General features: G+C 39.1%; 1 protein-coding gene across 2 annotated transcripts in view; it reads right to left on the reverse strand.

Moving 5' to 3' along the window:
* Positions 1-7955: 7955 nt before the first annotated feature.
* DDIAS (DNA damage induced apoptosis suppressor) overlaps positions 7956-26461 on the reverse strand; it is a 45098-nt gene continuing 26592 nt past the window's right edge. For both annotated transcript variants that reach the window (XM_028515853.2, XM_036028743.1), the window contains exons 4-7: positions 18357-18485; positions 13395-13556; positions 12105-12222; positions 7956-11152 (exon numbers count right to left, since the gene is read on the reverse strand). In XM_028515853.2, the coding sequence (XP_028371654.1) occupies positions 8570-11152; positions 12105-12222; positions 13395-13556; positions 18357-18485 (2992 nt within the window). In that variant the 3' untranslated portion in view covers positions 7956-8569. The remainder of the gene's footprint in view (positions 11153-12104; positions 12223-13394; positions 13557-18356; positions 18486-26461) is intronic.

The raw sequence follows: 26461 nt of genomic DNA on the forward strand, positions 1-26461 counted from the left end.
AACCTGTGCACAGTAAATGAGGATCATCACGTAATGGGTAGAGAAACTCAATAAAAGCCTGTCATGGCAGAGGCCGCGGCTTTTGCTCCCCTTGAGAGAAAAGCCATGCTCGCCCTTTCCCTCCACTGGACTCGGTAGTCTGTGTGAATGTCTCATTTCATCCATAATGACTTGGACACTGTGGGTCAGTGTCTGCATCACTTGTAAGTCAAAGTAACAACATGGAAATCATCAAATGTTTTGACCTGAATGACAACATAAATGCTAACATACAAGCTTGGTCTCAGGGGGAAGTTTAGATAGCAGACTTCACTTCAAACAGCTCATGGATGGTAACTACAGATGAATGAATGAATTCAAGCAGTGTACATGTAGACGAGACAGTAATAGAACACTAAATTAAGGCACCCTCTTTTTAAAAATAATTCTGCCTTTTATCTCCTTTTCTCTAACTCATTGACATTTATTTTTTTTTAAATTTAAGATTCTATTTATTTTTAGAGAGGGGAATAGAGGGAGAGAGGGAGAAAAACATTGATGTGAGAGAAATGTCGATCAGCTGCCCCTTGCATGCCCCCAACTGAGCACCTGGCCCACAGTCTAGGCATATAGCAACTGGGACTTGCACTGGGTGACTCTTCAGTCTGTGGGACGATGCCCAACCCACTCAGCCACACCAATGTGGACAAGGCACCATCTTTTAAAAAGCAGGGAAATAAGGAGACAGGCAAGGACAAAGGGGGAGATTGCAGTGCCTTTGAGACCTGAGTAAGCAGGGATCCTGCCCCAGACCCCACACTTTAGGGATATTTGTGCTTTAATTTGCCTTCTTCAAGATTTTATAAATCCTCTTCCAGTTCCTAATTCTTAGAAAGGCACCTCAAGCCTGGATTTGATCCCATATGGGACCTGGTTGCCAGAAGTCCCTCTCTTGAGAGTTTCTAAATCTCACCTTGGTGCCTGAAATAGGTGTCTTTTCTCTCCTTGGACTCATGATTGGTGTGGACCAAATGCCCCAGGGAGTTCTGGGTCTTGTGCCCACAGAATTGTCCTGGGTCTGAAGAGTGGAATGTTCTCCCTAGCTGAGCAATATTTCCTTCACATAATAGTATGAAGTTAGGCTGCCAGAAATGTGCTGATGTGCTTTTAGGTGACTATCATATTGGACCCCGGATAAATTCAGGGTTCTGGACTATGAAAGGTCACCAGGGACCCTTGGGATTGTATTGTGTGTGTGGGAGGGCCTGTTAATTGGCTCTCAGTTTTCTTCATTCCATTTATAATGCTGCCTCTGGGCAGCAGACCCCCAGGCATGTTAGGGTGGTGGCTCACAAGCCTGGTGACTGTTCTCTCCAGGATTCAGCTTAAGATGATGATGAAGGAATGGACGTTCCCTGCACAAATAAAACCACTCTTCTTGCTCCACCCATGGGTCTCTTGCTTTCTCCTCCGGAGTGTGGCCAGGAATGCAGTAATTACAGCTTAAAACATTCAGGAGAAGACATAGTGAAATACATGTTCTATGCTTATGCTACAAAAGTCCAAATGGTAAATACAATATGACCAGAAAACAAATTAGTATCTACACTTTACTGCAAACTCTGGGTAAGGCTTTCATTTTTGGTAATTATCAATGAAGTTGTTACCTTTAAGAGTTACTGAAAGCCAGTAATCACAGGCACAGTGAACACAGCACAATGAGTAATGATGTCACTGGCATTAAAGAAGTGGTGTAAGGGAATCGTGGAGACAAGAACTGCATGGTTCAATACAAACAGGTTCTTTTTTTTTTTTTTAATATATTTTATTGATTATGCTATTACAGTTGTCCCATTTCCCCCTTCACTCCCCTCCACCCTGTGCCCCCTCTCCCACCCACCTTCCCCCCTTTAGTCTATGTCCATATGTCATACTTATGAGTTCTTTAGCTTCTACATTTCCCGTACTATTCTTGCCCTCCCCCTATCTATTTTCAACCTACATTCTATGCTACTTATTCTCTATACCTTTTCCCCCTCTCTCCTCCTCCCACCCCTACTGCTAGCCCCCCCTTGTGCCCTCTATTTCTGTGGTTCTGTTCCTATTCTAGTTGTTTACTTAGTTTCTTTTGGTTTTGCTTTAGGTGTGGTTGTTAATAATTGTGAGTTTGCTGTCCTTTTACTATACATGTCTTTTCTTTATCTTCTTTTCTTAGATAAGTCCCTTTAGCATTTCATAAAGTAAGGGCTTGGTGATGATGAACTCCTTTAATTTGACCTTATGTGAAAAGCACTTTATCTTCTCTTCCATTCTAAATGAGAGCTTTGCTGGATAGAGCAATCTGGGATATAGGTCCTTGTCTTTCATGACTTGGAATATTTCTTTCCAGCCCCTTCTTGCCTGTAAGGTATCTTTGGAGAAATCAGCTGACAGTCTGATGGGAACTCCTTTGTAGGTGACTGTCCCCTTATCTCTTGCTGCTTCTAGGATTCTCTCCTTCGTTTTTACCTTGGCTAATGTAATTATGATGTGCCTTGGTGTGTTTCTTCTTGGGTCCAACTTCTTTGGGGCTCTCTGAGCTTCTTGGATTTCTTGGAAGACTGTTCCCTTTGCCAGTTTGGGGAAGTTCTCCTTTATTATTTGTTCAAATAACTTTTCCACTTGTTGGTCTTCCCCTTCTGGTACCCCTATAATTCGGATGTTGGAACGTTTAAAGGTGTCCTCGATGGTCTTAAGCTTTTCTTCGATTTTTTTAATTCTTATTTCATCATGCTCTCCTGCTTGGTTGATTCTATCTTCCTTCTGGTCCACTGTGTTGTTTTGAGACTCAGATTCCTTCCTTTCACAATTGGCTCTTCTCCGTATGTCTTTCTGCATCCCTTTTATGGTAATCTGCATTTTTTCATGTAATTTGGATCCAAAATCCACCAGTTCCGTGAGCTTCCTGATCACCAGTGTTTTGAACTGTGCATCTGATAGATTGGCTATTTCTTGGTCACTCAAAAGGATGAGTCCTGGGGGTCTGATCTGTTCTGCTGGAAACATGTCTTACGTCTTTCCCTGTCTCCCTATTATTTTACTTATTTATTTATTTTTTCTCCAGTCTGGTCGCTCTTGTTACGGTGGGGGGCGGAGCCTTAGGTGTTCACCGGTGCTGGGCGCCCCAGTGGCTAGCTTGTGACGTTATATGTGGGGGCAGGGGCGGGAGCGGGGACAGGAGGGATCAATGGCGACCCTTCCGTTCTCCTGGAGTCAGACACTTCCCTGGGCTTCTGGGCCGTGAGCTCTGCCCTGGTCCCCAGTCGCTGCCCCACTGATTCCCCCAGCAGCTGCTTGCGTACTCAGGGATCACCGCTACACCACTGCGCTCTTGCGTCCCGGATTGCTGTCGCGCCGATTTTGCGCCAAATTTCCCCCGACCTACGTGCGCCTGCGACCCGCGCCAGCCCCGCGCCCGCTCGCTCGGCTCGTAGTCCCCTACCAGTCTGGATGTACGGGTCTACTTCAACTTCTAGGCTGTCCGACTTCCATTTAGATAAATCCTCTGATAGTTCTGATATTATGGCTGCAAATCATTGTTGTAAATTATCGTGGTTCTGTTCTTGGTTGTGCGAGGAGATACGGTGCGTCCACCTATTTCTCCATCTTGCCGGAAGTCCAAACAGGTTCTTAAGAGTGATGGCATTGTGAGTAATAACAGCATTACTCCTCTTACTGCAGTGGGGATATGAAATTAGCCAGGAACTGCACATTTGACAATAAAGAACATGAGACAATTTTCTAGGCTTGAGGAAGAGATGGTGCCTATATACTATAACAAATCTTTACATGCACTGATTGAACGAACATACACCTTTTCTCTATTCATTATTCTAAATCTTCACTGACAAACCACTTTACCTTACATGACCCCATAAACTTTATAGCAGATTTTTAAATTAAATTGTTTACATACACAAGGGCCCTGCAAAAGAAATGTTTGCCCTGTAGGTAGCCCTAATCAAAGCAGAGCAGAAACCAAGGAACCAGGAACCATGAGAATAGTATCCTGAACACAGAGGAAATACAGAAATAAAATAAGGAATGGCAAATTCATTGGATGTGAGTTAGAAAACCACTGACACTACAGCCACCAAAGGTGTGGAAAAGAGAACACATGCAGCAAGTTTAACACAATAGTGAAATGTGTTAAAGTTGACAGGAAATATATTTTTTAAGACACTGGCTATGAACAAGTGTACTAGCAGGGAGGTAGCATGGAGTATTACATGTATTAAAAAGAACACTAAGTATAATGGAATCTAAACCACTGAAAAAATTCTTGACTATATAGTGATAGGAGGAAAAGAAAACTCACTCAACACCACTAGTAGAGAAGTATAACACTGACTCTTTACTATTAAAAAAAAAAAAGACCCATGTGGCTTAGTTGGTTGAAGTGTTGTCCCCATAAACCAGGTTACCGGTTTGATTCCATCAGTGCACATGCCTGGGTTGTGGGTTTGGTCCCCGGTTGGGGAATGTGTGGGAGGCAACTGATTGATGTTTCTCTCTCACATAGATGTTTCTTTTCCTCTCTTTCCCTTCTCCTCTCTTTAAATCAGTGAGTGCATCCCTGGGTGAGAATGGGGTGGGGGGGGGAGTAAAGAACAAACAAACAAATGTACAACACCTGATGGGCAACACCTTATTTACAGGAAACACTGGGGAATAGAGAGACGAGGTACTACAATGAAGTGAATACATAAATCTAAAATGTAGGATATTCTAAAAAACAATGGTCTTTTTCATAAAGTTAGTGTGGCAGAGAGTAAGAGTTCTAGAAAAAAGAGAGAGGAGACATAATCATATACCATGGACAAACCTTAACAAAATCCCAGGTAAACAACATCAACAATTATAAGACAATTAAGGACAAGCAGAAAAATTTGAACATGAGCAGAATATTAGATATTGGAGAATTACTATTCTTTTTCTTTGATGTGACAATGATATTGTAGTTATGTAGTTAAAATCTTTAAGGAAATTTGTGTTGAAATATTTAGGGATGATATCTGCATCTTAAATTCAAATGGATCAGCAAAACCTATATAGATCTATACAGATGCATTAAATACATATACACATACAAAAGGCAAAATGTTAAAAATAACTGAATCTAAGTGGTATGTAGAGATGATATATCATTGCACTCTTTTGCTCTTTTAAGTCTTCTGTGTTTGTAAATTTTCAAAATACAAATTTGGGGAAAGGAAAAGAAACAATAGAGTGAGAAGGTAAAGATGAGTGTAATTGATTAACGGTCAAATACTAGAAAGTTCAGCACTAACTAGGTGTGCATCGTTTTCTGAGATTAGAGGAAAGCAGCTGTGGGTGGGTACAGATATAGACAAGCGGGTAGGTGTGGATGTGGGAAGTTGAGGTAATCCCAGCTGATCTCACTCTTCTCCATGAAGGAAGAGGCAAGAAGAGCTGCAGTAAGTTGATGGTATGAAAATGGAGATTTGGAGTAGCTGCTGTGGGGAATGGCAAAGGGAGCTGAACAGAGATAATTAAGGTTTCACAGCTAAAAATTTAGCTGAGGTGCTTCTAAGCACTTGACTGTCTAGAAACTACTCCTGACTTTTGCTCTTATTACCAATTCAAGCTTATCTTCAATCACAGAACTTACCAGGTACCAATTATTTACTCTACTAGACCACAGGTGGCAAACACAAGGTCGGTGGGCTGAATCCTGCCCTCCACCTTGTTTTATCCGGCCTGGCACCTTGTTTCTACCCAGCAGCAGCACCGAGCTCTCCCTTAACTGTTAAGTAGTTATGTTTATACAATCCTAAAGTTATATTCAGCCCTTCGAAGGCAATCATGAGACTGATGTGGCCCCTGGTGAAAATGAGTTTGACATCCCTGTACTAGACCCTGATTTCTTTTTAAATATATTTTATTGACTATGCTATTACAGTTGTCCCATTTCCCCCCCTTTACTCCCCTCCACCCTACACCCCTCCTCCCACCCCCATTCCCCTCCTTTAGTTAGGTCCATGGGTCATCCTAAGTTCTTTAGCTTCTACATTTCCCACACCATTCCTGCCCTCCCCCTGTCTATTTTCTACCTACTGTTTATGCTCCTTATTCTCTGTACCTTTTCTCCCTCTCTCCCCCTCCCACTCCCCTGTTGCTAACCCTCCATGTGATCTCCATTTCTGTGGTTCTGTTCCTGTTCTAGTTGTTTGCTCAGTTTTTGTTTTAGGTGTGGTTGTTAATAACTGAGTTTGCTGTCATTTTACTCTTCATATTTTTTATCTTCTTTTTCTTAGATAAATCCCTTTAACATTTCATATAATAAGGGCTTGGTGATGATGAACTCCTTTAATTTGACCTTATCTGAGAAGCTCTTTATCTCCTCTCCCATTCTAAATGAAAGCTTTGCTGGATAGAGGAATCTAGGATGTAGGTCCTTGCCTTTCATGACTTGGAATACTTCCCAGCCCCTTCTTTCCTGTAAGGTCTCTTTTGAGAAATCAGCGACAGTCTGATGGGAACTCCTTTGTAGGTAACTGTCTTTTCTCTTACTCCTTCTAAGATTCTCTCCTTATTTTTAATCTTGGGTAATGTAATTATGGTATGCCTTAGGGTGTTCCTCCTGTGGTCCAACTTCTTTGGGACCCTGAGCTTCCTGGACATCTATTTCCTTTGCCAGATTGTGGAAGTTCTCCTTTATTATTTTTTCAAATAACTTTTGAATGTCTTGCTCTTCCTCTTCTGGTACCCCTATGATTTGGATGTTGGAATGTTCAGAGATGTCCTGGAGGTTCCTAAGCCTCTCCTCATTTTTTTGATTTCTTGTTTCTTCATTCTGTTCTGGTTGAATGTTTCTTCCTTCCTTCTGGTCCACCCCATTGATGTGAGTCCCAGTTTCCTTCCCATCACTATTGGTTCTCTGTTCATTTTCCTTTATTTTACTTAGCATAGCCTTCATTTTTTCATCTAATTTGTGACCAAATTTAACCAATTCTGTGAGCATCCTGATTACCAGTGTTTTGAACTGTGCATCTAATAGGTTGGCTACCTCTTCATCACTTAGTTGTATTTTTTCTGGAGCTTTGATCTGTTCTTTCATTTGGACCATTTTTTTTTTTTTTTTTTTTTTTTTTTTGTCTCAGAACACGTGCTTTGTATAAGGGGCAGAGCCTTAAATGTTCACCGGGGCGGGGCAACCCTCATCATGGTTTTGTGACACTGTATGCAGGGAAGGGGTCAAGAGGAAACAATGGCACTTGCTCCACTCTCTGCCAGATTTCAGTCACTTCCCCCACTACCCACAAGCAAAGTGGGCCTTTCTGGTGGTGATTCCCGGGTGGGTTGGCTTGTGTACATTCTAAGACCCTGTGGGTCTCTCCAGTGGAGTCTCCTGTGAGGCTGGGAATTTCTCCTGCTGCTGCAACCCCCACAGGTGTTTTCAATCTGTGGTTTGAGGCTTTATTTCCCCTCACTGGGACCCTGGGTTTCGAGGTCCATCCCGTTCCCCAGGTGTTCCTCCCGGTTTATCTGCATGTGAATGTGGGACTGCCTGCTCCACGAGCTGACGCTCTGCCCACCCCATGAGCTGCTGCTCTGCCCACTCTGTTCCACAATCCACCACTTCGCTGGGTCCTCTCTGCCTGGTTGCCCATCTCTGTCCCTCCTACCAGTCTGAATGAGCATGTCTTCTTTAACTGCTTGGTTGTCAGGCGTCCATACAGTTCGATTTTCTGGCAGTTCTGGTTGTTTTTTGTTTTTAAATTGTTGTTGTCCTTCTTTCCGTTGTGCAAGGATGCATACTGTGTCTACCTACGCCTCCATCTTGGCCAGAAGTCTAGACCCTGAGTGTCTTGAGAGAAGAGGCTTGGCTTTCATCTTTGTGTCCCCAGCACTTAGAATGTAGTAAGCACATGGTGAATATTTATTAAATAAAATAGTGACAGTTTCACACTTAGCTCCAAATAGTATGTTTTTATTGACCCTTCTTCTTATCCCCAGCCCAGATTTTGCTGGGTTAACTGCTTCTCTATTACAATCTCATAGCAACATAAATGTTTGTAATATCCACTAAAAACCTCTTTCATTGCATTTGCTGCACTGTAATGAAATTGTCTGTAATATGTATTTTCCCCAGTAGAAAAAAATCTTTTGAGATCAGTAATCTTAGAGCTGGTATCACAAACTTGACACAGCAGTTAGTCTAACATAACAGGTATTTTCTGAGCTGAACAGTGCTGAATAATTAGTGAAGATTTTTAAGTTTTGCTTCACAAAGTCTTTATTTCTGAATGTACATGTGAGTTTAACAAATTTTAATACACAAAACTAACAATATTACTAAAGTAAGTTAAGAATATAAAGTGCCAAATTATCTGAATCAGAGTATTCTGCATAAAACACAGGAAAACAACTGCTTTACAAACCTTTTAAAAGACACAACAGCACCTCTTTTCTATTCGTGTCTCTTTCAAGGGTTAAAAATATTAAGAAAGCTTTCCATGACAGTGGAGGTAAAAGTTTCCAAACAGACTTATCTTTAAAACTTCAGCCATTGGGGTAAGGTGACATTTTATGAAAACAGTTCAGGAGACCAAGAGCTTTTAGCTTCAGGCACTGAAGGTGGCCCATTTTCTGAAAATGAAAGGCAACATCTGACTTCTGAACAAGAACCAAGTCCCAAAACTGACCCTTTGGAAATCCACCCTGAGTGTGAACTATTATAGTTAGGAGTTTTCTGGTTTGTAACTACAGCTGTAAACATATTCTTTAAATTTAACTCCTTCTTAATTAAACATTTATTGGTTCTTTTTTTGATATGATTCAGTTTCTTTCTGGGTAATGCATTTTGATTGGGAGAATTACAGGCAGCAGAGCATTTCCTCAGACCCATGGTTTGGAATCCAAGCCCATCTGAAAGAAGTACTTTTTTTGTGGTAGGAGGGACGCATTCATCAATGTCAGGTTCAAGGCACTCAGCAACAGGACAGTTTTTGAAAACCTCTGGTTGTGTAATACTAGATATAACAGGGCTTTTGGACATCTGACTGGGTGTTTTCATATTTTTTGGACAGCTAGGAGTGGCTTGCTGTGCCTCATTTTCAGAGGAAATTCTTGGTTTTTTATAGTTAGCATCAAGATCTGAACAAAAGGCAAGTAATTTCTTGAAATCTCCTTTCCTCCCATGAACTCTTGTTTGGTGAAATCCTGCAATAGGAGTTGACTGTGAACATGGAACAAAGTCTTGGCTATCTTCAAAATCACTTTCTAAATCTGATGGAAAATGTGAAGGGCATGTTTTGGGGTACATGGAGCCAGGCATGTTTTGCAAGGACAATTTTTGTGATGATTGGCTGGAGTTTTCAGAAAGTGATCTCGGTGAAGAATCAGGTTCTGTATGATGACCTTCGGACAGAGGCTGTCCCCATTGTAACAGAATATCCTGTGATTTTTTGGTGATCTCTGTTGCAATGTCCATTTCTTTCACACTATCATTAAAGAGATCAGCAGAAGCATTGTAGCTACCTTCATGACCAGAAAAATACTCTTGTGTTAAATTATTATCGATATGTCCATGAGGCATTTCTTTCAATGTATTTGTACTTCTCTCTGGACTGCTGCAGGGCGCTTCTAAGGGATATGTAAGTTTCCTGCAAATTGTAAGACCATCACCTTGGTTCTCTGGCCACCTACTATATTGTTTATTTTCTAAGTTGCAAAGGTCAGAAACATCATTATACCTCCTAGCACACAAAGTGGTCAACTTCTCACTTGTTTCCAGAAGTGATTCCTCTCCACATCCATTAAAATATTTGATATTGAAATAAGAATGGTCACTCTCTAAAGTACTGCATGTAACTGAAATTGCAGCCCCATGTGGTGGAATTCTGGTAGAATTCGTAAGAGATGATGTTCCTAAACCTTTTGAAGATGGAAACAGAGCTGACAGACAAGTGCTTGACAAGAAATTTTGAGAAATATCTCTTCCACCTCTACTTATAGAGATAGCCTCTGCTGGGTTACATGGTTTTGACTCTTTTTGAACACTACGAGTTGGATTTGCTTCAGAGTTGGACAAGAAGTTGTCTTTGCCAGAGTTTGTTTTGACCTTTGCTTGCGATGATCCTAAAGCTATGGGTGGGGTATGCAAGGGTCCCGTAGTTCTCTGGGGAGTCACAGATAAACTGCTGTGGTCTGCACGTACTTTATCAATGCCATTGTCTAGACAACACTTCCTACCGCTGGCATCTGTCTGGGTTACAGCAATCTCACTTTCAATAACTGCCAGAAACTTGTTTAAGCTTTCAGAGAATGGCAGATCATCCCAGATCTTGGGGTCATCATCTGGGGAGCCACCAGCTATCTCTTCAGGTCTGAGTGATAAAAGTGGACAACATGTATGTCTTTCCTGAAGGCTCAACAGGGTATTGACATCTTGATGCCGGTGACATGTTAGCTCATGCAGGGAACACCTGTTTTCTATTTCCAGTGCACTATGGAAGGATTTTGTATTAATTGGCTCACAAGGTTCTTGCATTTTCAAGGGGAATAAATTAGAGCCAGTAACTGCAATATCATGCTGACTGCTGTGAACTGCATTTGGCTGATTAGCTTGTAGGTCAAGTTCTTCACCCAGCTTTTGTGCTGTATTCTTTTGATGCATATAGGAAGCAAGACTCCATGAACACTGAATGGCTTCATGGTAACCACTGGAACCAGTGGCCTCTGCCAAGGAAATGCACTCTCTATTCTGGTAAAGAGTGTCAACGACCTTGCTTTGACCTGAAGCTGAAAAGTTAGCATCCTCTGTTGGCTGTGAAACAATGGAAGTGAGTTCAAGTGATGGTTGCCAGAGGAGTAAAAAAGTATCTTTGCCATTGGACTCAAAAGAACAAGAACTGCTGTCAGGGCCACATATGCTGCTGAGATCACTACTTGAGTGGCTACTAGGTGTCTGGGAGCCACCGTGAAGTTTCCTGAGATCAGAAAGCCGCAAAAGCTGCCGGAAATAGTCCATGACCGTGAAGCCTGCAACACCCGGGTCTGGTAGGACCATCTGGCAAGCTACTAGCTCTTTAATGTCTCTCCTGTCGTCAGGGCACTGTTCTAAGGAGTTCCTGGAATCTGAACCTCGCCCATGTTGGTTTTCAAAATTCTGTGAAAGAATAAGTTTAAATGAGAATAAAATCATCTTTCTTTGACTAGATTATGAAACAAAGATTTAAATTAATTTCAATTCCTCTAGTTTCACAGGTACAGCAGTATAAGTAGAAGTAAACCTTGGGATAAAGAGACTTGTATTCAAATCCTGGTTCTGACATTTATTTGTGTTGTGACTTTGGACAACTTATTTAACCTTACTGAGTCTTAGTTTTTTTCATTTATAAAATAAATATTAAAATGCAGGATTATTGTATTTGCAATAATATGGAAAACTGCAATGCTTAGCAAATAGTAGTTGCTCAATAAATGTAGCTATTATATAATAGTTCTCATTAGCTTCCATAAACTTTGATTGCTTAAGGGAATATCCTCACTTGTTTAAAAACGAAAAAAAGATAAAGAGCCATCTCAGCTTTATTTTTTTTTTTTAAGAAACCTCTTTAGCTCCTGGTTTCACCTTCCCTGTGGGTCTTTCTTTACTGTTCAGTTACAGAGTGCTTCATTCCTGTTTTTAAAACCCCAATTGCAATGTGGATAAAATTTCCATCTGTTCCCACTAGCACAGATGAGACAGGAAACCATCATTACTTCAGAGTCAGTACATTCTTTTTAACTTCTATCATCGCTTTTATAATTATTTAAGACCAACCTTCCCAACCTATTCTTAGAGTTATCAATATGCAGATGAACAAATATCTAACACTTCTGAATTTATATAAATTTAGATTTTTAAAGCTCTGAAAACATTTAAACTTGGCTCTTCTGACTTTTGAAAGAAGCTGTCACACATGGTGTTTTAATAGCTTACCTACAGCCTGTTTTTATAGTCTGTAGTACTATAGGCTCCCACAGTTATGACTCCTAAAAACATTTTAGAGAATTCAAATGATTTCATTAAAATGAAATGTCAACAGAATACAAAAAAGAAAGCTGGTCTCCATTACCGTCACTCCAAATATAAAGCTCTGTCCAACAAAGCAAGTTTCAACTGCTTTGGTTAATAGGTTCTGAGTTGAATCACTATCCAGTGTTCCTGGGATTTCATTAGGATCCTGGATGTATCTATCAGAAAGAAAAGAAAACATGTGAAGAGATAAACTTTGAAATTTTAACTTGCCATAAGTCAGAAGAGAAAAACAATTAGTTTGAAAATGCAGCATGAACCTTTTGAATTACATATTTAGGCATTTCTTCTCTCTAGTTTCCCACAACTGGAGAGACACAAACAACTGATCAAGTATAAATTGAGTGGATGCCTTCCTAGCCATCAGGCCCAGCAATTTTTCTAAAAGTAGCAGTGGAAGCAGTGGTGGGATCTCTAGCCCTTCTCCTCAAAGCAGAGGGGAGTCTTTCTTCTTCCCTGGCAATCGTGGCCCTCGTGCCCCTGCTGTCCTTTGATCAAATGAGTTTGCTCTGCACAGGAAGGAGACAGACATTTCTTCTGTCAAGGACTGCGGGAGGAGGAGAGAAGACTGAAGGGGAGAAAGAGCTTCAGGTGCCTAGACATATCCTTGCATTCTCAGGCCATCATCCTGGCAGGGCAAATCGTGCAGGTGAAGTGGTCAGGCAACTGAGAGAAGGAACTGAATTTCAACTTCTGATGTGCAAATGCTCCCTCCCAAAGACAGCTTCTGCCTCAAGGGACTTTAGCCACTTGAGTGTTAACCTCGATTTGGATAATCCTTCAGTTTGAAACAATTTTACTCTCTTATTCTATGTTTACTAACTTGGATTAAAGTTTTGTAATTTTATGTTCTAATTACAACTTAGTTGGCCTGAATAAAAGGAGCCCAGTTTACCGTTATCACAATATGTATACAGGAAATAAATATTTCTTGATTATCTTTTAAAGTAACTGATGATCTGAGGTTGAGTGGTCATCTTTTTACCAAGTACATATTACCTTAAAAACACATATCTTCAGCCTTGACTGGTGTGGCTCAGTGGGTTGGGCACTGTCCTGCAAAGTAGGTTAGGCATTGTCTGTCCTGCAAACTGAAAGGTCGCAGTTTTGGTTCCTGGTTGGGACACATGCCAGGGTTGTGAGCCAGGTCCTCTGCTGGGGGTGTGCTAGAGGCAACTGATAGATGTTTCTCTCCCTTTTCTTCTCCCTCCCTTCCCCTCTCCCTAACAATAAATAAAATCTTTTTAAAAAAACCCACACATCTTTCAATTTTGTTAATATACTATACTAAAGAAGTAGCTAGGAAAGAGAATGCTTTAAATGACCTTACCTGTGTAAATCAGTGGCTGCAAGACCAAAAAATGTATCTAAACAGCTTCCAAAAACAGTAACAGCAAATAATTTGTTTGATTCTGCAACTTTTATGGAAAGCTTGTATCTATAACTGGCATTTTCAGCTTCACCAGCAGAACCACATTTTGGACAATTAGACCTGGAAAAATGGGAAAAAATATAGAAATGCTCATTAAATTTTTTTATACAGTGAACAAATTTGGAAAAATAAAAATTAAAAATAACATTGTATATATAAATGTTCCTATACAACTTACATTGTTCTTAAACTATTTCATACCAATCTCTTTTGAATTTCTTTATTTATAGCAGCTACCTTCACCAACTTAAATTAAATAGTGCCAAACTGACAGGAAGGTGAAGGATAACTGTGTGTGTGTGTGCACACATGCATGGGGGCATCATGGGGAGAGAGGCAGATGTTCTTACTCGGTAGCTAAATCACGAACAAAGTGAGGCATGCTATATTCTGGGGTTGGGGGAGGTGAGGAAACTAAATATAATGAAGTAAATACCACACCAACAGAAAACCTAAAAATTGATGTTTATCTTCTATTAAAAAATAATAATCTTGAAACAGTTTATAAGAATAACTTAACTTTCTTTAATGTACTGGAATATACTAAGAATTTATTAGATTACAAAAAGTTAGGTACAAAACATCTTATTTAACTTGTTTTTAAGGCAACATGTAATTATGACCAGTGTGTATCAAGTGTAACTCTACTGTCATGTACTAAATGTCTGGTCTGGAGATAGTTACTAAATCCCTTAAACCTTAATTTCCTCATCTATAAAATTCAAGGTTGAAGGATAAAAGGACACAAAGTAAAAGAAAAGAAAGTAAAGAAATAATCTATTGCAGATCTTGCCAATTAATAAGTGTTAGTCTGCTTCTCTCTTATAATCTTACCCAAATCTGCTAGAGTTTGTGCTGTAGTTTGGCCATAAATATAGCTTCTTTAAAAGATATGTATTAATAAAACATTCAGGTGTAATGTAAAAATCTTAGCAAATCTTAGACTAGTCAATTGGCACCACATTTTTGCAGTTTATAAATATTTGCAACATACGTTATTTCATTATTACAGGTAAACAAGGCCATTTATTTCCATTTACATATAGGGCAATTGGGTAAATTTTTGCCCAAGGTTACAAAGTTAGTGAACTTTATGACCGAAATTCAAGGCTTTGGATTTCTAGCCAAATGTTTCTTGTATAGTGTCTTATGATAACTATAAAAACAGTAAGATTAATAATGAACTGTCTTACAAATGGTATCAGTGATAGCCTAACAAAAATTAGGTTTACTAGTATGAATGCATATGAACACCAAATTATATATATAGTTTATTATTTTTTAATTCTAACCCAAAGATATGTTTTTATTGATTTTAGACAGAGAAGAAGGGGGGAGAGAGAGAAAAACATCAATGTGAGAGACTGACATTGGTTGGTTGCCTCCCATTCACATCCCATACACATGAGCGGGGCTCAAGCCTGCAACCTAGGTTGTGCCTGGACCAGGGATGGAACCTGAAATCTTTTTGGTAAAAGGGACAGTACTCCAACCAACTGAACCACCTGGCCAAAGCTAAATTATATATAGTTTTATATAATATTTGTATAATGAAGATATTTGTGTATAGTTTCCTTTAATCCTTTGGGAATAAGGCTGGATTGAAATAAATGTTAGTATGGAGTGATACACATCAGAGCTTGAACTTTAAAAAAAATCTTCACCGGAGGATATGTTTTTTGATTCTAGAGAGACAAGAAGGGGGAGGGAGGGAGAGGGAAGGAAGGAGGGAGAGAAAAAGAGAGACAGACAGACAGACATAGAGAGAAACACTAATGTGAGAAAGAAACATCAACCGGTTGCCTCCCTTAAGTGCTCTAACCTGGGATGAACCTGTATCCATTTTTTTTTTTGGTGTTGGGGTGATGCTCCAACCAACTGAACCACACCCAGCCAAAACCAGGGCTTGAACTTTGATATGCATACTAATCACCCGGGATCTTGTTAAAATGAAGATTGTGATTCAATAAGTCTGTGTCAAGGTCCAAGATTCTGCATTCTTAACAAGCTCCCTGGTGATATGGATGCAGCTGCACCCCTGACCACACTATGGGAAGCAAGGGTAGAGACAACACATTCAAATTATAATTCTCTGATTTAACTTTTAGAAACACCCTTATTTCCAAAATGTTGTTTGTTATGGAATGGCAGTTTTCAAACTGTATATGCTTAAAAATTATTGAGAAAAACGAGAGGTTTTGTTTATGTGAGTAATCTCTACTTATATTTTAAACTGATTATGAAGATTAAATGAAAAATTAAAATAAATCTAAAAAGTATTTATTAGTTCATTAAAAATAAAGAGACTCATTACATGGTTAACAGAAAGAACATAGTTTTATAAATAAATAACTATGTGTCCCTCAAAAACAACTAGTGAGAAGAGTGGCACTGTTTTACATTTGCAAATCTCTGTAATGTTTGGTTTAATAAAGCAGAATTCTATTTCCCTTTCTGTTCAGTCTGTGGTGACATCAAGTGTCACGCAGTCTCTCGAAAACCCCTCTCTGCATTCACAAGAGAATGAGAGTGAGAAGGGGGATAATGCCTTAGGGTTATGAGAATGGTTTTGACCTCAAAAAGCCTCTGACAAGATTTAAAATAATACCTGAAATTGGCTATGTTTTTGTGATACCACTTAAAATAGCAAGTTTCATTCATTTACTTTTCTAGTGTAGCTATAAATATTTCCAAAGTAGGAGCAGTGGTGAGATTAGTGATTCTTAGTGTTGCCTTGGTCTTGAAACTCTCTGAAAGTCTGATGATAGCAATGGACTCTTCCCCAGAAAAACACACACATAACCAGAACACTTGATACTTTACATATTTTGGGGACTGGCAGATTCATACACATCTGTAGAGTATCCACAGACCCCAAGGTTAAGAATCCTAGTCTAGATAATCAAATAACATCCCTTTCAAATTTATAGTCCCATATTAAATTGAATGTATACAATGTAATAAAAATATTTTTTAAAAACGTATACTTAATGGAAATAACTCGAGAACCTATCAATACAAAAGTGGATAAAAAAGCTGTGGTGGGAAAAATACACATGGGGCAAATGTAGATTTACAATGGTAACACAAATAAACAATACAATAAATAATAATATAAGAAGAATCTGTGTTTCATGTACTTCTGCCAACCTACTTTGCCAACACCATATAATGGAATACTACTTGGCCACACAAAAGAATGAAATACATTTGTGACAATATGGATGGACCTAGAGGGTATTATGCTAAATGAAAGACATTTAGCATAAATGTGAGAGAGAGACAAATACCAGATGATTACAGTTACATGTGGAATCTAAAGAACAATATAAATGAGCAAAACAAACAGGAACAGACTCATAGATACAGAGAACAGACTAATGGTAGCCAGAGGGGAGGAATGTTGGGGGACTAGTTGAAAAAAGGTGAAGGGATTAAAAAGTACAAATGGGTAGTTACAAAATAGTGACAGGAATGTAAAGTACAGCATAGGAAATACAGTCAATAATACTGCAATAACTCTGTATGGTGCCAGATGGGTGCCAGAAATATCAGAGGGGACACTTTGTAAAGTACATGATTGGCTAACCACTATGTGATACACCTGAACCTCTGAAACTACTACAAAATAATACTGATTATAAACTGTAATTGAAAAAAAACAAAACAAAACATGTATCTTTGGCCCTGCCTGGGTTGATCAGAGCATCATCCCAATACACCAAGGTTGCAGGTTATATCCCTGGTGAGGGCACATACAAGAATCAACCAATGAAGGCATAAATAAGTAAAACAACAAAAATCTTTCTCTCTCTCTCTCTCCCTCCCTCCCTCCCTCTCTCTCTCTCTCCCTTCTCTGCACTCTCTTAAATCAGTAAGTTAAAAAAAATGTATGTTTAAGGCTTTTCATATCACTTTCTCCCAAAAGGAGAAAACCACAACTGATGTATGTGAAATTCGGTTTGACTTGCATAGTGAATGACACAAACATTTTGGGTGGTTGAGGGGGCAGGAGGGATAGGAGAGGATGGGTAGATAGTCTCTGAGCTATGATTCACATTTTGAAACAGGAAAACAAAGTTCTTAGTATCAGAGACAAATTTCTAGACTAAAGAAACAATGGGTCCCATTAAGTAACCTAGAAGGGCAAATCATATCTGTTTGGGCTGGGATAGCTCATCTAAATAAATAAGTACCATTCCTTGCTCATAATTTTTGGAAGAGTACACACACACATTATAAAAATAAAGTTAATTTGGTCTTTCATATCAAAAGATTATCATATTCACATACAGGTACATATATAGGTATATATACACTTATGTATATAAACATGATAATCTTATATGAACAATCAAAATTTTCTATATATCTTATATTTGTATGTCTATGTGTCTGTATCTTTATATACATCATGGAACCTTTCAAATGAAATCATGAAACCCTAAAACAAGGATGAGAATGGAGCCCTTATTCCAACTACGGTGGGGCCCAGAGCCCATCCTACTTGCCAGCACTATCCACTGCTCCCTCTCCGGTCCCCACCTCCCTCCAGAAGCACGGAGACCTAAGGCTCTGCTGAATGTAATGTGAAAACCGCCACTGCTCCAAATCCTGGAGGTTAAAAAAAGAAAAGAGTGAAGCCCATCAAAGAGGAAACCAAAGAAAATCTTTAGGCAGCAGTCTTTTTGCTCTTCGGTGTCTCTAAAGTCTCCTGTCAAGGCTGGAGTACGGGATTCCTCGGCCACAAACTTGTGGTGCAGTGGCGGTGGGGAAATCAAAGTGGGGGATTTCTGCTTCCTGCACAGGCTTGCAACTCACTCGCATTTCCTCTCTCACGCTTACAGGCTTTACTTGTACCTTTTGGAGACTAGGATTATCCGAGAGAAGCACTTTTGACATGAAGGGTAGATGAAACTTGAATTATGGAGAGCAAGAACCGAGGCAAGAAGAAATTTTCTCCTCCTATTCATGTGCTCACACGGTGGCCTGCAAAACAGAACAGTCACTGGGCAATGGCCAGTCTTTAGCTGGAGGTACACAGCTCCTTCACCTCCACTGCAAAGCTGACAGACGTCCGTGGTAGTGAATGTCCATGTACTGGAAAAGCAATTTTTTCATGCTTAATGAAAAGTATTAATACAAAGAAAATACAATTTAAAATAGAACAGTTCAAACAAACCTACCATCTCTGAACAAATACTCCATCTTAGTAATTCAGGAAAAGTGTCATTTAGCTTCTTTCACATCTTTATAAGAAAACCTGACTTCCGGCAAGATGGAGGCATAGGTGGACGCACCGTACCTCCATGCACAACCAAGATTAGAACAACAATTTAGAGGCAGAATAACACCCAGAACTGACAAAGAATTTACCTGAATGCAAGTCGGACGGCCAAGAAGTTGAAGTAGACCCATTCATCCAGACCGGTAGGAGGGGTGGAGAGGAGCAGCCGGGCATGGGTTGTGGCGCGAGGAGAACAGGGAGAACTGGGGGCATAGGGCAACCGGGAGCACTTAAGGCATCTGGGGCACACAAGATCACAGCAGTGGACCCTGAGTACGCAAGCGGCAGCTGGCAGACCCAGTGAGGCGGTGATTGTGGAGCAGGGCAGAGCCTGCAACCCAGGATCCCAGAGAAGGGACTGAGGTCCCAGGAGAATGGAACTACCACTGTAGTGGAACTGCCACTGTTCCCTCCCGCCCCCACATACAACGTCACAATCTAGCAACTGGGGTGCCCAGCCCCGGTTAACACCTAAGCTCTGCCTCACACTATAACAGGAGCGACCAGACCAAAAAAAAAAAAAAAAAAAAAAAAGAAAAAGAGAGACAGAGGGAGAGACACATGTCTCAAACAGAAGAACAGATCAATGCCCCAGGACTCATCCTTTTGAACAACCAAGAGATAGCCAATCTATCAGATGCACAGTTCAAAACACTGGTGATCAGAAAGCTCATGGAATTGATTGATTTTGGGTGCAAATTAGATGAAAAAATGCAGGTTACCATAAAAGAGATGAAGGAAGATGCACGGAGAACCAATAGTGATGGGAAGGAAACTGGGACTCAAAACAATAGAGTGGACCAGAAGGAAGAAAAAAACAACCAAACAGGAAAGAATGGAGAAATAAGAATTCAAAAAAATGAGGAGAAGCTTAGGAACCTCCAGGACATCTTTAAACGTTCCAACATCCGAATTATAGGGGTATCAGAAGGGGAAGAGGAAAAGCAACAGATTGAACACGTATTTGAACAAATAATAAAGGAGAACTTCCCCATTCTGGCAAAGGAAATTGACTTCCAGGAAATCCAGGAAGCTCAGAGAGCCCCAAAGAAGTTGGACCCAAGAAGAAACACACCAAGGCACATCATAATTACATTAGCCAAGGTAAAAATGAGGGAGAGAATCCTAGAAGCAGCAAGAGATAAGGGGACAGTAACCTACAAAGGAGTTCCCATCAGACTGTCAGCTGATTTCTCAAAAGAGACCTTACAGGAAAGAAGGGGCTGGAAAGAAGCATTCCAAGTCATGAAAGACAAGGACCTATATCCCAGATTACTCTATCCAGCAAAGCTTTCATTTAGAATGGAAGGGCAGATAAAGTGCTTCTCAGATAAGGTCAAGTTAAAGGAGTTCATCATCATCAAGCCCTTATTTTATGAAATGTTAAAGGGACTTATTTAAGAAAAGATAAAGAGAAAACATGTATAGTAAAAGGACAGCAAACTCACAATTATTAATAACCACACCTAAAGCAAAACCAAAAGAAACTAAGCAAACAACTAGAACAGGAACAGAACCACAGAAATGGAGATCACATGGAGGGTTAGCAACAGGGGAGTAGGAGGAGGAGAGAGGGGGAAAAGGTATAGAGAATAAGTAGCATAGATTTTAGGTTGAAAATAGACAGGGGGAGGGTAAGAATAGTATGAGAAATGTAGAAGCTAAAGAACTTATAAGTATGACACATGGATATGACTAAAGTGGGGGATATGGGTGGGAGAGGGTGTACAGGGTGGATGGGAGTGAAGGGGGGAAAATGGGACAACTGTAATAGCATAATCAATAAAATATATTAAAAGAAAAGAAAACCTACACAGAACCTGTTTCTACCATTAATAGGAAGAAACTTAAATGAACCTATGTGACTCTAGAGAATTTAATTGGTGGAAAATGGTCCTTTCTAGCTGAAAAAATAACTTTATTAAATATCAGTGTGCACAGTTTTTACACAGCTTTAAAGGGAATACAAGGCAATTCATATTTTGCAAACAGAGGAAACAAAATGTTATATGGTGAAAGGAGAGGTCCAAGTGCTTTAAAAAGACGCTTGTATAAAACATCAGAGAAGTAAAACCACAGAATAGCAGTGTTCTCCTCTTTTATACTTTAAAAATGTTTAAATGTTGCTCTGTTTACCAACATTTAAAAACTGATTAGCTTAAATATAGTATAAAATAAATGTACACGTTCAAGATAAAACTCTATCAATATGTTCCCATTTGCACACTCATGGCAAAAGTTTTCAGTTTCTGAACCTGAGTGGAACTCTTTCTGAGACTGACACCCTCGAATTTTGACAAAGTGGAAGTCACAGCTTAAAAATCATCATAGAAACTTTCAGGCACAGGTGTCCACAAGATACTGAGAAACTTAGAAACATGACGATGGAAGGGAGATCTTAGAAGAGATACTAACCCTGTCCGTCAATCGCAATGACATTTCTGTTAAAGTAAAATCTTGCCGCTTTAACAGTAAGATGAAAACTTATGAAGATGAAAGATAAACAGATTTATATAAATCATTGTGTTACATTATTAAAGGGAGCATAGAAAAACCTTTTACTGCCTAATTCTTTGTTGTTATCCGTATTTTCGGATCCTTAAATATATAAGATTAGTAAGGTTGTACCAAATGCAGGTATGTAGTCCTAGGTTCAGTTTGCATCTTAGGCCACATGGCAATCTCTAAGGACAAGGTAAAGAAGGTGACAGAGGATCAAGACACAGGCAGAAAGAAGGGTCACAGGAGAAAGCACTCGGTGCCCTCTGCACCCCCTCTCAACTCCAGTTTAGGGTAGGGGTGTAACATGATGGTACTACCTGTGAGCTGGGGGAGATAAAACAGGGCAAAGCTCCCTCCTGAAAATGTCATCTCTTACCTGCTTAAAATCCTGCTACTACAACAAAGCCTCAATCCCTAACAATGGCCTATGAGGCCCTGGGTCACTTAGCTCCTAGTACTTGACCTCACCTCGATCACTGAACTTCAAGCCTCAAATACACCAAATGATTTCCTGTCTCAGGCTTTGGAGCTTCCTTTCTCTGTGCCTACCAGGCTCTTCCTTTTGTTCTTCAAATAGTTGGTTCATTCTCATCTTTCAGTTTTTAACTCTAATGTCACCTGCTTCAGAGAGCCCCACTTTATCTCAGGTGGACCTCTTAGTGTCTGTCATATACATCACCCATTTTATTTCCTCATGGTACTAACCATGCTCGTGATATAAGCAATGAGGAGCATGCATGCACCCTGCATATGCCCTTGCTTACTTATTTTTGCTTGTTCTTCCCACACTGGCCTGACAGTCTCATGAAGACAGGGCCCTGGTCTATCCTGTGCTCGACTGTACCCCCAGTGCTTAGCACGTAGTAAGTCCTCTATGAATATTCAGTGAATAAATGAAAAATTATAAGCAGAATCATGCAATTTAAGAAAAATTTTATAACAGGGTAGGTATATGCTAGATAATAGGATTTTCCTTCTTTTCATTGAAAGCCCCTTCAAAAAGATTTTCTCTATTAAGAAAAAGAATGGCTTTTCTTTTTCCCCACATCTTATATTACTGTACATAGACTTCCCATGTTTTCTTTGTCTCTTCTGTTCCATTTGGTTTTATTCTCCCTAATGCCTTTTCTCGAGTCTCTCCTCCTGGTTCTTTATGTGCTAGTAATTTATGTTAGAGAATGCACCAAAGTAATCCGAGTTGTGTTCCTTGTTCCCTCCTCCAAATATCCCCCTACCACAGTGTTTCACATTTCTTTGCCTTTTTCCACTCTTCCTTCTGTCTACAATGTTCTCTCACTCTCCTGGCTAATGCTTATTCTTTAAACTTCTTTTCAGGGGTCTTCTTCTCCAGGAAGCTACCCCAGGTTAAATGACCCTACTTTTTAATTTAGCACTTACTGAATTATAGTTAACTTGTTTAATAAATGTTTTTTGGGGGAACCAAAGTAAAATCTTAGGACCATCATTTTAGATTTCCAGTGCCCAGCTCAAAACTTGACAATCTGAACTTCAGCTATTAACTTTTTTCCTGATTTTCAGGTTTCCTTTTTGTCAGTTCTGCCATATACCATTAAATATAAAACGGCCCTGGCTGGTGTGGCTCAATGAACTGAGTACTGGCCTGCAAATGAAAGGGTTGCCAGTTCGATTCCCAGTCAGGCACATGCCTGGGTTGCAGGCCAGGTCCCCAGCTAGGGACATTAGAGTGGCAATCACCACACATTGATGTTTCTCTCCCACTCTTACCCTCTCTCTAAAAATAAATAAATCTTTAAAAATATACATATAGAAAACTGTACTTGAACAATGATTAAAATAAAATAAAAAAAATACATATAAAATACCATTTTACCAAATCACAAAATAATTTTATCTATGTATATACATTGGAGTGCACAGAGTAGTTTCATATATAGTACTTTATTTAAAATGTATTTTAATTATTATTTACAATTTATCCTCATTTCCAATTTAGTTTCTTAATTGAGATCATATGAGCTGGGGTTATCTTATTCATGTTTCTAAAATAAAATTTTATATTGTACCAAACTATACTGGCATTCATCAAATCATATTCTTCACAAAACTGTTATCAAATTAAAACTTTAGGGCAAGAATTAAACCTGCATCATGACTAGGACACTGTGCCAAGTGTTGTGGGGAAATTTTAAAAATAAGACACTTCCTATCCTAAAATGTTCCCTGTTTATTTGGGCAGACAACTTACCAATAAATGAAAAACATACAAACAGAAATATTTGGAAATTAATTTCTAAATTAATTGTACAAGAATTGCTGTATTTTTAAAGGAAGTTTGCTTACATTGTCTTTAAGCGTTTGCTGCCCTCTACTGGATAAAATAAATATGTCTAGAAAACTATAATGCAAATTTGAGAACTGACACGAAAAAGGTGATTAAAAAACTATTTTTACTATTTGTGGTCCACTTGGTAAACCCCAGAAAATTGCAAAAAAAGAGAAAAATCCCATCCATTGTCTGGTGGACATAAATACAATAATATCCTTTCAGAATTCAGTGTTAGTTATTCCCTTTGGTGTTTTCATAATATTTCCTTAACCGTAATTGTCACTTAGTTTGCTTTATCTCTCTCTCCTGCTTGACTTGCAGCACAGTGAATCCAGGTTTGATGGATAACTAAATGAGGTATCAGGAATGAGTAAATATTACAGTTGAGCAAACACAATGATAGACTAGAGAACAATTTCATATGTGGTATTTCTCGCAATTTATCTTCTTGATTTCATTAGGAAAGATGGTGATACAGTATTACATAAATCACACATAAAATTTAACTGAAATTAGCCCTGGCTGGTGTGGCTCAGTGGATTGAGCGCACCGGCTTGCAAACCAAAGGGTCGCTGGTTCAATTCCTAGTCTAGGCCACATGCCTAAGTTGCGGGTCAGGTCCCCAGCTGGGGGGCACATGAGAGGCAACCACACATTGATGTTTCTCTCCCCTTCTCTCTAAAAACAAATAAGTAAAATCTTTAAAAGTTTTTAAGTGAAACTGTGGTGAATTTTAGAAGAAAATTAACATAATAATATGAGAAAGTATAACATGGGGACTTATCTATAATCTTAGCTTGGGGGTCTGGGAAGAGATAGAGGAAGATAGGGAAATGGAACCTTTCTTTAAAAAATATTTTACCTCAGAGTTGTAAGATTAAAATTAATTTTTTATTTCCTTTATATTTTAAAAATAGTTTCTAAGTTAACTGCTTCTATAATTAGGAAATTTAAAAATATATAGTGAAAATACTAGGTAGGGAAATCAGCAACAACATACAAAGAAATCTTGGGTCCTCTCAATCTCACACACAAAAGTAGAAAGTAGGGGGCTGAGACAGAGGCAGAACAGTGTAAATGTTGGGGTAGGTTGATGGGAACTAATTCGGGTCCTGGGTATCATTTTGAAAGCCCAGAGATTGCCCAAGTCAATGTCTTGGAATGAAGACTCTGATAAACTTATGTGGAGTCTAGGTGGAAACACCAAAGTACATTTTTAATTTAATAGAGAATACTACTGAACACTTTATTTGTCTCTTTCTACTGAAGCCATATGGGGAACTAAACTAGCATCAAAGATGCTTTAGTAATTTACCATGGAAAATTACCTCCACAGAGAAGGGATACATCTTAGGCCCATATTTTCTTTTGGGTGTAACTATACATTACACCAAATTACGAAGTTGCTTAGAGAAGGGGTGTTAGGTAAATAAAAAGTTTAATGGAATCAGGCTAATACAGCTGTTGCAGCCTTTTTGCATTAGAGACTATTTCGTCAATGTGCCCAGATATATAAGTTCCTTGATTACCACTCCCACATCCCATTCTTATACTAGCCAAGTAGTTCTCAAAGTTTTGCATGCATCAAAGTCACTTGCAGGGCTTGAAAATACACCAATTTCTGGGCCCTGACTCTAGGGCTTCATTCAGTAAGTCTGGGATGAGGGCCCCAGAATCTGTACATTTCCAGGTAAGGCTTACATTGCCCACACTTAATAACCGCTGGCCTACCCACTGGGGCTGCGTGATGGTGAACAGCACTTATGATTAATGTGGTTACAGTTAAATCATAAAGTCTGACAGCATCTTATCTCTTTCAGAATACTTTGTAATTCTTTGCTGTAATGTGTTATGTGGTGACGTTTCAGTCTAACTCTATCACCAAATTCTTAGAAGGCACCTTAACAGCTTATGAACAACCTTGCCTGTGTGGAAAACCTATTATTTGTAGTTATGTGATTTGGTTAAAAGGTTAATTGGGGTCACAATAAAAAAAAAATCTCAATTACCATGGACGTGATAGTCAAGACACCATCTGCTTAGACTGTCACGGACATGATTATTGTTAACACCTCTGCTTCCCAAACAGGGACCTCTGTGCCCTGCACCATCAGTATGAAAGCACCAGAGAAACAGGACTCAGTTTTGACTTGTTAGTAAATAATGTAAAACATTAATTTTATACAAAACAAGTGCAATCATATCATGAAGTAGAATGCAAAACTTATATGAATTTTTAAGTTAAAGTTGAAGACTTCAAAGTCTTTTTTATTTGTTTTTGTTTGCTTTTGGCAGGCTTGTATGACAAGCTCCCAAATTTCAAGGGTCTGAGTTGGAGTGTCTCACGTCAGGACCCTAGAGTAGAAAGTTTTTAAGAATTACTTTATGGAAAATATGAATCTAGTTGAGAATGATATGACTGATCAGCTTGTTTAAAATGTTATTTACTACTAAGGAAACATTTATGACAAATAATTACACAAATAACAGAAAATGCAGTCACAGCTTTTCTGAACCCTTTTTTACTGAACCTAGACTTAGAGTACATTAATCTGCACTAATGGAAGTGTTGATTTAGGAAGATGTCAGCAAGTGAGAAGCACAGTCTAACCTGGGAGATAAGACACCCTACATCCATGTTACTACTATATACTGAGCTGTCCCAGAAAATTTCCTGACACTTAGTCTGTCTTCCCACTACCAAAATAATCAGTTCTCCTGGAGATAAGTTATTTGGAGAACTTTAGACAGTTAATCAGTAGATTGAATGTATCTCTTTACAAACTGAAATTTTGGCAATATGTAGAAACTGCTGTAAATTGTACCTTATGAAACAGACAAAATAGGTCATTCTCTGTAGTTAACTTT

This window comes from Phyllostomus discolor, chromosome 6, assembly GCF_004126475.2.
Source record: "Phyllostomus discolor isolate MPI-MPIP mPhyDis1 chromosome 6, mPhyDis1.pri.v3, whole genome shotgun sequence".
NCBI classification, from domain to species: domain Eukaryota; kingdom Metazoa; phylum Chordata; class Mammalia; order Chiroptera; family Phyllostomidae; genus Phyllostomus; species Phyllostomus discolor.